Source organism: Haemaphysalis longicornis, unplaced genomic scaffold (assembly GCF_048455015.1).
Source record: "Haemaphysalis longicornis isolate Haplotype H1 unplaced genomic scaffold, Haemaphysalis longicornis Haplotype H1 scaffold_6, whole genome shotgun sequence".
NCBI classification, from domain to species: Eukaryota; Metazoa; Arthropoda; class Arachnida; order Ixodida; family Ixodidae; genus Haemaphysalis; species Haemaphysalis longicornis.
In genome coordinates, this window is record NW_027526407.1 from 15,258,737 (window position 1) to 15,272,139 (window position 13,403).

The following is a 13,403-nucleotide window of genomic DNA, read 5'->3' on the forward strand; positions in this document are numbered from 1 at the left end:
ATGTGGGATTTTTTATGAAGTTTTTTTGTTTTTTTTTTTTGCCGGGATGCGGTGCCACAAAACACGCCAGAATTAGTTTGAGCAGGAATAATCTCTGTGCAAACAGCTGTGTATTGCGATTCTGAGGGAAAAAAGTGCGCATTTGGGGTGGTTTCCCCGGAACCGAGACTCTGTTTATTGCCTCTTATTTCTGAACTTTTTAAATGTGGAGCGACTGGGATATCCAATTGCTAAAATAAGTTCGGGAATATGTGAAGCAATGAAATTTACGCTCTGAGCAGTGTTGAAGATCGAGAGTTATGCCACAGGCTGTTTGAAAAAATGTATTTGGCAAAAGAAATGTTTAGAATACAGGACATCTTGATCCGTAGGGAGCGGCCTTTCGTTATTCATTTCTGCGAAAAAGTGGGTGACACGAAAGATTTTCCAAGGGGCCGGTTTAGGCAAAAAAACACAAGGTCAGACAAAATGTAACGGATATGTCAACACTATAATTTGCTTCCCCCGGAAAGGTAAAAACCAGAAAATCTCCTGAAAACTTTTATTGAAAAAGCCATTTTGGACAAAAACAACAACAGCCCTCCTCAAGTAAAGTATTTATTTCTTTTTGAAGAGTGTGTGTTGTGCACAGAGCTGTTATACTATTTGTACAAGAACGCTACCCAACCTGAGGGCTTGATGCCTGTTAAATATTCATCATAAAAATACTTCAATTAGGTTCTTTCCTTCAAGCGAAGTGCCTAAAATGTTGAAGTATATACTCATTTTTTCGGCCGTGTCATCTGACATACTTCGAGGCGAACGTTGTAAGTGATATGTTCTTATCAGTTTCATAGTGATGATGTGCTTTCTCTATGAACCGCATGCCCCCAAAGAGGAGTTTTCGAATAAATATTTCCAATTCATGGAATTCACTTTCAAAGTGCATAACCGAATTGTATAGTCAGCAGAAGTCTTTTAAAGTATAGAATAATAAATCCTCAAACAAATTTAAGTGGCAATAAATGAGGCCGGTTGCAAAAACCAAAGCAGCATTGTGGGTTTACAGTATTTAGGCAGATCAAGTAAAAACTTCGTGTACCAAAAATGGCGCAGGAGCTGTTGTCTACGTGCTCCACCACGTCATAAAAAAGAGGATAAGTGTTACTCGATGCACTTGAATCTCAGAAATCAATACTTTTTAGCAAATATATAAAGCTTTGAATATAAGTCATATTTCCAAAATTGCCAGCAGAACGTATAATAAAATATGGAAAAACATTTGTTACAAATTGTATCGAATAGCCTCATAGAATTCCTCTAATATGCTTCCGCAATCAGCCATTTCAACAGCGCAATCACTAGAGAACTCCTTCACGACAGGTTGTACAAAATAATACACCTCTGCGTAAAAAAGGGGTTCCACAGTCAAGCAAAAGAGATCTTCCTTTCTTTCCTTGTTTAGCTACAGATCTTCGTCACGACTCTGCCGCGCACTGGCGTACAGTTCGGGATCTGACGCAGCCGCTATGACACACGAAGCACTGAACAGTACAGCCCCCTTATTGGCGGGCCCTTTTAAATGCTGTAGCCAATCAGCGTCCCCGGCTCTGGTGGAAACATGGTTGCACGTTTCGGCGCTTCCGGTGAGCTGCACTCTGGCACCCCGGGTATAGGGTATTCCAGTAGGGAGTAATGTCGATAGTCGCCATCCGTCACACGAGCTTACCTGAGTTTGTAGATATAGCGCGTCGTTTACAAGGTATGAATAACGCTGAGAAACGCTAAGCACCTATGCAGGTGGAAATAACGTTACACGCGCGACCACCGCAAGCATCTGCCTGCACGGTCGACAAGTAGCCCACTGTGCGGTGTAAGCAGGCTACGGCATACACCGCAGCAGCAGCTAAAACTTGACGATTGCGGGAAATCAGCTTATAAATGCGTGAAAGGGGAAAAATTGCGGTAAAAGGTTGCGCTGGCGATCATTGTTGGCGCGGTTCTTAAAGCGGTGACTCAATGACTGCGGTGATGCTAAGCATTTTCTGCGCTACAGAGGAACCTGTTCGTCGCGACGGAGCCCCATCCGGAAACGCCAGCGGGCTGCTTGTCTTCTGAGGAAATTTTCATTTACTGCCGTAAGCGGGAACGTTGTCCTTGAGGCCCTCCTACCTGGCCTTCCAACGCTCGCTTACTCTTTTCTAATACCGACGTGCTGCCGCAAGCACGGCCGACGTGAGGAGCATGTCCACCGGGGAAGTCTGACTGGGTGACCGCCGACCGGTAACGCCGTGATTAGTAGGAGTAGTATATCCACCGGCAGCTAAAAAAAGCATGATGTACCACCTACCGGAGCCGATAGCTCCGCATGGTCTTGCGCAGGGTCGGTGATGTCATAGCATTCACAGTGCTTTGGATGCTCCATGAGAGGGGGTAAGCTTCAGACCTATTGCTGGCCCTTTTAATGAACCATAAAAGGGCGAACACTCAACGCTTTTGAACCTTTTTTTGCGGCCGGAAGTTGCTTGGCTGGTACTGAGGCGATTGCTCACGTAAAATCGCAACCTTTAGAACCCTGTTTGTAGACACTTTAAGGTGAAGCTACCTTCCTTCAGCTTCCGAGTGACCTAATGTTCAAATGTTCTTTTATACAATTCGTAACAATTTGTAAAAAAATATTTCCCAAACCCACCTTAGCAAAGCGAAATCGCCTTTTTTGAAGAGGAGGAATTTCTTTCTGATATTTAGGTGAGGTATCACGGGAAGGTGCGGTGGGCCGAACAAGAGCTTCACATGTCCAAAACTTTAATATAGTAGAAAAACTTCCGAATTGAATGCTTTGGCAGCTAATATGCTTCTTCATTTCGCCCAAGACGCTCCAAAGTATTGTGCACTCGGCAATAGAACTGGTCTCCGGCGAAGCCGCCATTATTAACTTGTTTTTAAGCTTAAGACTCAGACAACTTGTCGAGGGCAAAGGCAATATACCTTACAGGTATTTTTCCCACAGTTTGACGGTACCGCTGCAGCTTTCCGAACCCGATATTGATAGGAACACGTTTGCGTGGTTCTTAAGAGAGATTTTGTTTATAATATAATTCTGATACCGTTGAAAAATAATTCTTGTAGATAGGCTCAAAAGTATTACCAATAGGCCCAAATTTCTTGTAGTTCATGTTAGCTTAATGAGAGAATGTCTCGCTCTTATTCACCCTCGCTCTTATTCGCTCTTATTATTAGTTGTCGCTTGACTTCAAAGCTTACCCCTTTTGTTATACAAATCTTCTGCACTATGCCTGTATTGCATTATAAGATGAGTAACGTCTCGCTGCAACAGGACGCTAAGAGATGGCAGGACAGAAAGAATAAAAATAAATCTATACAACGGCTACGAGATGTCGAGCACACTCCATGAGCTTCACGCTGACGATGATACTTCTCAGGTTGCTTGCCTGCCTCACACGTCGTCTTTACAAATAGAGTAGGCACTTTACTTGAGTGGATGCACGACATACAGAGCAATAACACTTATCACGAGGCTAGTGCTAATGACAGTGTTTGCCCTATAGCTTGAATAGTCGTTCCACCACTCTGATCATGATGATTCTTATGATATTAAACGGAAAACGGTTTCAGTATATTTGCTCATCTAATGCGTTAAAGCATACATGGACCAACTGTATATCGAACCTGAGATTAGTGCTAAATTTTTTGAAATAAAACATCACCGCTTTTAGAATTGGTTGCGCCCTAGTATACTCTACGGTAGAAAATTCTAGGCTTACGCCCAGGAATCTCTGTGTCTAGAGGACAATAGATATTTAAGAAATAAACAAATGTGGTCATGTCCGGGATTTTATGTGTAAAAGGCACACTGCGCGATGTCTTGTTAAATAGGGTACAGTGTTTGGATGAACTTCAGACAATCATCCTTATACTTCAATAACCTAGCCGCTATACTCGTTCATTGGGCCCCTAGAAAGCTCAGAACGGTCTTTTCTGGGGGCGGGGGGGGGGGGGGGGGGTGTTGTGAATTTGAAAATTTTAATTACGAGGAGTAAAATATACTGGGTGGCCCGAGATTAAGACCGATATTGTCCAAAATACAAACACGAGCAAAAGTTGAGTTTGTATATACAGTATTTCATGTTTAGGGCACCAAGTTTGTGGTTTCTGTTGTGGGATTACGGCAAGCTATATAAAATAATTCTTACGTCAAACTGCACACGTCGTGAATAATCAAAATAGTATTGGGACGTGCGGCTTTATGTAATCTAAAAGATTTGTGTATTGTCGTCGTACATTGAGGCTTTGCGCTAAAATTGTGTGTTTGTCGATGTACCATTCTTCATATGAAAAACCTTCGACCAAGAATTGTTCGTGCAATATACAGACTTTAAAATGCATTCAATACCTTCTTCGTGAGGAAGATTCTGATTATCATAAAAGGGAAGGTAACAGCTGATGTTTCACGTACGATTAGGTCAACTGAACTAACCCTAAAAAAACTGGACGCGATGCCGTATGACGGAAGACAACAACGAGCACTCACCTGTATTTTGCATTTTTATTTATGGATTACGCATTTAGACGCGGTGCTGCCAACACCTTCTATTTATTTTGGCATAACTATTATTATTGCGCTCACCTATACAGGAGTGAGGATTTTTAAACTTGTTTTGTGGGGAAACTTCGGCGGAATGTTATGTGGGGAAAATAGGTGCCGTTAGTGGCGCCGCAACGCATAGGAGGGCTTGGAGCATCCGCGAAATTTTATGCGCGCAGAGCTGAAGTTTTCGGGTCAGTCACGTGCACGCCGTTGCAGCTGCTCTTTTGTGTAATGGAATTGAAGGCAAGAACACCAGCAGATAAAAAACGACGACGCTGGATTCACTGCAAGCAATGAGCGAGGGCCATGATAGTTTTCATGCTCGCGTTCATTGAAGAAAATATCCGGATTAAAATATTACGGAATGACAAAAGCTACCATTCAAAGTTTGTGTAGAAATACGTTTGCTTTTTGCTTTAACCCGCCGCGGTGGCTCAGTGGCTAAGGCGTTGCGCTGCTGAGCACGAGGTCGCGGGTTCGATTCCCGGCCGCGGCGGCCGCTTTTCTGATGGAGGCGAAAAGCAAAAACGCCCGTGTGTACGAGATTTCGGCGCACGATAAAGATCCCCAGGTGGTCAAAATTAATCCGGAGCCCTCCACTACGGCGCGCCTCATCGCCTGCGTTGCGTCGGCGCGTTAAACCCCACAATCAATCAATCAATCAATCTTTTTGCTTTAGATTTCAGTGAAGAAAATTTTGTGTTACTGCCGTATCATTGATTAGCGCCAGTTCAGATAGCGAGCAGTCCTTAACTATGCCATGCGATGCGAGGCCGTGTGTGTGCGCGCGTGCTTGTGGGGTGTGTGTGTGTGTATGTGTGTGTACGCGTGAGCGAGTGTTCGTGTGTGCGTGTGGGCGTGTGCCAGTCTGCACGTGTGGGCACACGCGTGTGTGGTTGTGTGTGTGCGTGCGTGCGTGTTGTGGAGATGTATATAGATCTGTGAGAACGTGTTTTTACAGACATCACCATTTATCTCTTTTGGTATACACATGTTTTAATATAGGGCCACATGCAGCAGAAGTTGTGTTTCCGCAACTCTTCGATGCTCGGGACGAGCTTGGCACAAGGATATTGAAAATCAACGACAAAATAACTCTAAATCTTAAAAAAAGTTCTATTCTTGAAGATGGGTTCTCCCTAATTTCTGATGAAGGCGGTGTACCAATAACAACATACGTGAGTAACACTTTTTGATGTTTGGTTGAGCAAATGTTGACAATTTGTATTCTTTTAGTTAAAAAACAAATCACCGGATGTTTTAAAAAATGACAAAATTTGAAACGCTGTTTATATACGTAATGATTGTTAAAATATTACTCAATCAATGTCGGGTTGGCCTATGACACCAGCCCCGGACGAAAACTTCAAAAGATGCATACAATTCCTAAAAGCAAAATAATCCCTTCGTGCAAATGACCAACAAAGCCAAAAGTTACTTAGAGCAACATTCGAAGTTATTGCCGTAGTAGCCCAATAGAGGTAAAGCTGTGTTAGGTTTTGCTTGCAATGCCGAAATTAAGCGAGCACACACAAAAAGTGTAACAAAAACTTTTACGTGCAAGAATGGCAAATAAATGAAGTGAGCACAATAGAATTTGCTTTTTACGTGTGCAGCAAGTAGCTGGGTGCATTGAAGGGGCACTAAAATACAGTAACAGAGACCAAGATGCCTATGCTTTACAAGAGACAGAAACTCTAAAAGGGGTAGCACGGGCAAGTGATGTTGAATAAGAAATAATTAGGCATTCGTAGCTGTGAGACTTGAAGGCTTTCTCACGATTTAAGTATAGACTGGTGACACATCCTGAACGTACGCTTTATGATTGTAGACGTTTGCTGCTCTCTAAAGCACTGGTGTTGAAGAATGGCACATAATTGGCAACCATTAAAAAGACGGCTGTTTTTGCCGTTGTCTGTTACCAGTGAGAAAAGTGGCTGAACGGAATAACTAGTTTCCGGGAATCAACTATCAGGCAGGAAATGGAGTGGGTAGCAGAACCGTAATGCAAGGACCTATAGAATCTTCAACACATGCTAGCAAGCAAGCGGTACACTAACGGCGCGTTTTGTCTCCTGTCTGCTACAAGGGCTTTCGGGTACACATACTCATTAACCAAACTAAATGTATTAGAGCCTCTAGGGAAGCGCTTTGGGACGGTTCATAAAAATAACGTGCCAAAAGTCCCCATAACCAGAAACTGTGTCGTTAATTTTGTTGCGACGTCATGGGGACGCTGCAGGAAATGTGGTCACGGCTTTTTCAACTGTTAGGCATTGCCGTATTGTTGATGTATTAAAAAAGCGACAATACGAAGTTGGAGCAAAAATTGTACACCTACAATATCGACGAGCTTTTTTAGTCCAGTGTAGCGCATCGTAAATTTAAGGGCATAATTTCCTTGGAAATGCAGGTGGTGGTTCTTTTGTAGCTATACAGCCGCAAAAGTGTCTGTGCTGTAGAACCCTACGTAGGTGGTGTAGAAAAAAAATAACTTCTGGTTCAAAAACATGAGTTTCAGGATTTAAAAGAAAGAAATGCCGCCATGTCGACTCACCTACTTGTGCTGGGCTTTGAGGTTCGCCTCACTAGGGTGGTGCAAATAATGTTGACTACACGAGAATATTTAACGTACGCAGAAAATAGTTGACGTGGTCGTTTACGACGCGAATCATCTTGCGACAGCCTCAATATTTCTGCTGATTTTAGTACCACGTTTCTTATAGCCGGTTGTTTTTGGAAGCAAATTAGCAGGCTAAATTGCCTTGAACCGGACATTAAGTGTGTACATACATGAAAACGAATTAAAAGTTAGCATAAGAAAGGTGCTCAATGCAGCATAAACTTTAATAAAAATTCCGGGTAAAGCGACTGAATATTGTGTAACTCTTGAAAGTTCCACTGTTCCATTCAGACTTGCACTTTGGGGGAACGAATGCCATTTTTCAGAACTACTTCCCATCCTCTTTTTACAGCCTGATATCCATGAGTTGCAAGAAGGCCTGTATCATGACGAAAGATATTTTGCTTCACTTTATCTTGCTGAAGACGACGGCTTCGTCAAAGTGGTTGGTATTTTTCAGTTCACCACTCCTTCGGAAAACTATTTTACAGGAATCCCGGAGTTTTTTGTTGCGTGTAAAAATCCGTAAATTTTACTTCCCGCGCTAGATCCTCGCAGTGCCCACCTTATCAAAACAATTACTTGCAATAGGGCAAATGGACAAAATGTTTCTGACAATATTAATATTTGTTGGCTAAATAGCCTTATTTAAAATACGTCAACTTCATGAGAAGCATTCCTAGCATTAACAAAAACGGATGCAGATTGTTGCTTCCCCGCAAATATTTGCTGTGGTACATACGTTGAATAAGAATACTTCCCCTAACAAATAGACCAAATATGATGCTGGGGCATCTTCCAGAACCAGTAATTGTTCAATTTATGAAACTGTAGGGTGCGTAAGCTTCTGAAAAGAGTTTAAATATATAACTTAGTGACAACAAACATGAATTTACGTTTAAAACAAATGGTGCTTTCCTATATTGTCGATGGTGATAATTCCGAGATTTATTATACTTTAAGCATTTTAGTTGGTTTTTGTCAGTGTTTTGACGCATCCAATTGAGAAGTTGTAAGCTGAAGTTAAACGTTAAAATTCCGCCGGATTGAACAATATTACAGTATTGAACATCCGACACTTGTAAAGCGTACTAGTATTACCAGTAGTTTTTGTTTTTAATTCCCAATTTTTTTAAAGAATGGTGTGGTTGGACCGAACTTCAAAATTAAGCCTCTAGAAGGAATGGAGCGTGCAAATGAAGGCTTCTTTCCACATGTCTTGGAACTTATTAACAAAGAACCATACAAAGTTGGTGGTTTGCAAGGTGAGTCCTGTATTTAAAAGTATTGCAGTACATCCCAAAAAGGCATCATTCTAAACGTTTTAGATGGCTCCGTATACATGAATAAGACGAATTTTTTTTAGGTGTAGAAACTCATCCAGAAGTCGCGGCACCGGAGCAGCGCTCTTCAAACTACGGTAAGATTGGTCTTATTCTTTAAAAACAAAATCAGAAGAAAGCTACTTTCTTCCCACATTCTTTCATCTTTCCTTCAGACTTTGATTTTTTGTATTACTATTTTTATTCACACTATTGCAGATCGCGACCGTGTGGAGAAGGTGTATCCTGAAATTCGTGTCATGGTTGACTCCCCATTTTACGAGTCTTTCAACCGCACGGTTGAAATGGTCAGATACATCCTCATTGAGTTCAATGTCGTAAGTAAAACTCATTTTGTGAACAATATTAGTAATTTCAAGCAACACAGGGCTGAACACAGCAGATTAAAGCAATTCACATCAAGATTGATAAACACAGCTACCCAAAATAGCCGAACCCTAAAAATTCAACAAAACACACCTTTTGGAATTTTATGTTGAAAGAACTGCATTCACAAGAGGGTTATACTTGACTTACCAGTCTTCTTCACAGTTTGTGCACCCTTATTATTGAGACGCCATTTGGCGTGGCCGTTTATTCCAGCACCCGGGCGAAGGAACCACCCAAACGTGGATGATGATTATATACAGGTGATGATGATGAGGGGACCAGCGGGGTTAGCAGTGATATTAGGCGGGTGATTATGAAGAAGCGGCGGCCATAACCGAAAGCAGTAAAAGCGTAGTCAAATGATCTCGTATAATTTTCCCTCCGGGAGATGATGAGGCCCCCTGGCCGTAAGTCGGTGGTACGGAGGCAGAATGCCTTCAGCCGAGATACATGAACTATTTCAGTAGCAAGGTGACGGCGGTCTCTAGTCGAAGTTACTGGCGACATACGATAATCACCAGAAGGCCACTTCTAATATTTTGTGTTGGCCAAGAAAGCGGTGGAGGAACTTCTGGCAAAGCCGGGGAGCGGGAACGAGGCTCCATAACAGTACTTCATCGCCGATTCGGAACACAACCGAGCGACGAGTCGCGGTGTAGCGGGTTTGGCGTTTGTGCTGCTGGCTTTCCATTCAATGTCGCGCGAGTTACGGGAATTGGGCGAGTTTCAAATCATACAGCTCATAAAATGAGGCATCAAAGGCGACAGGGGCGTACAAACGGTGTATTCGAAGGCAATAGATGGGTAGCGGCCAACGATGAGAAAGGGTGGTGAAGAACCAGTAGCCTTCTGGTGTGCGGTGTTGTAAGCGAATGTTACAGAGGGAAGGATAACCTCGCAGTTGCGATGATCACGGTTGATGTACTCGGACAGCATGTCGGATATATTTCGCTAAAATTTCTCAGTTAAACTGCTCGTCTGGAGATGATAGCTGCACGTCATTTTGTGTGCTGTTTTGGAAGCGCGCAGGAGCTCCTCCACTGCACTAAATACAAAAGCCCTCCCTCGGTCGCTCAAGGTGATGCGTGGTGCTACATGCCGCCCCATGAAGTTCTGTAGGATGAAGTCTGCCACTTCCGCGCCAGTACCAGTACCAGAGCGAATTGGTGCTGTTTATGCAAATACAGTAAATGTTCGACGGCCATAACTATCCAACGGTATCCACATCGCGTTTCTGGAAGCGGTCCGTAGAAGTCGATGCCGGCGTTCGCGGAGAGACCCGACTGACAATGAAGGGGCTGCAGGAGCTCGGTGCGAGGAGTAATCGAGCTTTTGCAGTGCTCGATTACTCCTATATAGTCATACTGCCGGAGGCTCACAACCCAGCGACAAAGGCGCCCAGGCAAGAGTTTCTTCAAAGACAACTAGCAGAGCTCATGGTGGTCTGTCACAACGGTAAAGTGATGGGTATACAGGTAATGGCGATCTTGTTCGAAGCCTAAACGACAGTCAGGCATTTCTGTTTTGCGATAGAGTAATTCTTCTCGGCCGGTGTTCACAAACCAATTACATAAGAGGCGGACCTGTCCGAGAGCTGTGCATCACTGGGCACAAGAACACCGCCGATGCAGTGGTTAATTACATATATGTGCAGTACAGTGGGCTTTTTTCCGTCAAAGTGGCAGGTTACGGGGCCAGACAGTAAGGCAGTTTTCAGTGCCTCGCAAGCTTGTTTGCCTTCTTTTGAACAAACGTAAGCAGCGACAGACTGTAGGAGCTGGTTCAGAGTCCCCGAAATGATGACAAAGTTCGGGACAAAGCGACGCAAATACGAGAGTAATCCAAGGAAACTGCGTAGATAGTTTTGTTTCGATGGACGAGTAAACCCAGAAAAGCAGCATTTGTCTCAAGTTTGAATCGTGTTCCATCCTTGTTAACGACATGGCCAAGTGCCTTGAAGGTTTTAGTAGCAAAATGTCATTTTTTGAGCTAAAGTGTAGCGTTGTGTATACGCGTAAGCATTTCGTCGAGGCATTGAAGATGTTCAGTAAACGTCGAGGAAAAGACAACGACGTCGTCGAGATAGCAGAAATAGTCTTCGATTTCAGTCTTTGAGCACAGAGCCGCTCAAAAGTTGCTAGGGAAAAGTATAGACCGGATGACGTGACAATAATCTACATAGGCGTCTGGAGTCGCAAACGCTTTTTCATTGTCCACCTCATGCATCGGGATAAGGCAGTGAACCGAATGCATGGCTAAGCTCGAAATGTATTTGGCCCTTAAAGGCTGTCCAGGGCGCCGTCTATTCGGGGGATGGGATGCACATTCTTTCGATTAATGCCGATCAGGGCCCGATGGTCTACACAAAACATTGGTCGCCATCCCGCCTTGTGAAAGTGGATGCTCAACAAAGCTGTTCTAAACCACTACAATTTGTGATAGATGAATGTATGTAGCGTTTCTGGTCGTCTCGGCGGTCTGGTCGCTTGTGCTCGGAAAGATGGTTGTGTTACTACATAAGGGTGCAATGTATAGAAACTTTTTACTCTTGCTGCTTTGTGGCTACGCGGGCATGATGCCGTTCGTAATGCAAATCAAATATAACACGTGTAACAGCATTTCAGCAGAAAACGTCGGCGAAGTTGCGACTTTGCTGCATCTTCGTTAGGGCTGTTAAGAAACTACCCGTTCTTATTTTGTGTGTAAGGCTGTAGGGGCGGCATTGTCGCCCCGCTGAGGAACGACAAAATCGCCACCCTTGCTAACTAGCGTGCCTCATTGGCGGTACTAATACCTTAAGTAAGGACACTACGCTCGGAATCTCTAACGTCAAATTCTGGCTTTTCCTACCCTGACGCACGCGACCGGCGTCTTGGCAAGACTGCTCTGTTTATTCACAGCAGTCCTGCCATGCATTCAAAGATATTCTGCAAACATTACGTTTACAAGAAACACAAGATTGGAGGCCCCACTGTTCACAGGCGCCGTATCATCCCAATGCGGGTTCAACGCTTGTTTTTTTTTTGTTTTCCTTAAACGAATTCTGCGCTGTATGGTTTACGCCTGAATAGCCCGACGTCTGCGCTCGATGTCGAAAGCCTTGGAGTTTTTGTCCACGCAGATCGTTTTTGTCCACGGTATAGAAACCGGTGAGAGTAGAGCTAAATATATTTGTTGGAAAATGTACGGCGTCTCCCATTTTCTGAATCGGTACGACTGGGGATGACCAAGGAGTGTATTTGGACCCAATAACGTTTTTTTCCTGCAGCCTGTCGTTTGAGTTCCCCTCAGTAACCTTGCTTTTTTGAAGGGGAGATTCGGTACGGACAGCAGTGAATACTAGTTCACCCACCAGTTCCGATGCGATACGTTAGATGCGTGTCGTAGGAGGTACCGTGCTTGTATAACAGTACACGCACTTAGTATTTTTGTGATGGTGTAAGCCCCGGGCTCAGAGAGACCGCAAGAAAGGACTTGGGGAAAACTGCAGCGGAAGCCACACATGTCAAGACAACAGTACAAGACGAAAGAATAGACAGTGCGTCTTCATAAACGGAGGCAATCATTAGGAGTAGAACATTATTTGGAGTCGTAATATATATAGGTATTAGGGCGCGCCGGGTGATTTTCGCACGCTGGCATTGGGAGCATGTGCGTTCACAGGTGCAGCAGGCAGGCTGCATTGCAGAGAAAACGTACCGGTCATTCACAAGGCGTGTAGAAGCGTGTATTGCGGTATTGCCGATGTTGTATAACTGGTTGAAAAGGCTGCGCCGAAGCAGTGAAGACATGGAATGTTCCACTCCTTTAGAGCATATGTGGCAGTAAAGACTGTCTGTCGACCCAGGGAGTGCACCTTGTTGAAGCTTGAGAGAAAAGCCGTTTTTGGCAAGCTGTAGAAGTTCAGCGTCCTTTTTCGGAGGTTCGGGGAGGGTATCAGAATTGATGGTTTGCAACTCGCTAACAGAGACGCGGTAGAGCACGTTAGCGACCACATCGACCTTTCCGCTGAAGGGCTGTATGTTTGTGGTAATTTGGGTGATAAAGGAGAGTCGGTCTTACTGGACCGGTTGGAGTTTACGGCGTCGTTGAGAGCAGGCGTACGTTATAGGTTCGGGGTCAGTGTAGATAGTACAGTGCTGTGCCTAGAAAATGTGGCGAAAGTGTTGAACCGCCTGGTATATGGCAAGTAGATCTCTGTATAAGCTGGTCAGGTCGCCTCCGAAGGGCACGAAGTTGGATCGTGGAGCTTCCCGAGGACGAGGGTGTCTTTGGGCTGGAATGTTTCTTGGGAGAGAACGCCAGCAAGTACTAGTTATTTTCCACACGCTGCGTCAGGTAGACCACAATCGCGGTGGTAGGGGCGTCAATGAACAGTTCTAGGGAGCAGCAGGCGCTGGATGAGTGAGCAGGGTGGCGTTGCAGAGGGCAGCTTTGTACCGTTCAAATGCCTGGGTTAGAGCTGGTTTTCTTGTGACAC

The 13,403-nt window shown here is 44.2% G+C and overlaps 1 protein-coding gene across 2 annotated transcripts in view; it reads left to right on the forward strand.

The window, feature by feature from the left end:
- Nucleotides 1–604: 604 nt before the first annotated feature.
- LOC144142269 (venom metalloproteinase BumaMPs1-like) overlaps nucleotides 605–13,403 on the forward strand; it is a 55,919-nt gene continuing 43,120 nt past the window's right edge. Inside the window, exons 1-6 of one of the 2 annotated variants that reach the window (XM_077673638.1) lie at nucleotides 605–806; nucleotides 5,594–5,766; nucleotides 7,564–7,656; nucleotides 8,350–8,476; nucleotides 8,578–8,631; nucleotides 8,753–8,871. In XM_077673638.1, the coding sequence (XP_077529764.1) occupies nucleotides 746–806; nucleotides 5,594–5,766; nucleotides 7,564–7,656; nucleotides 8,350–8,476; nucleotides 8,578–8,631; nucleotides 8,753–8,871 (627 nt within the window). In that variant the 5' untranslated portion in view covers nucleotides 605–745. Of the gene's footprint in view, nucleotides 807–1,516; nucleotides 1,626–5,593; nucleotides 5,767–7,563; nucleotides 7,657–8,349; nucleotides 8,477–8,577; nucleotides 8,632–8,752; nucleotides 8,872–13,403 lie in introns of those variants that run through there. The other variant, XM_077673639.1, reaches the window with a different exon arrangement.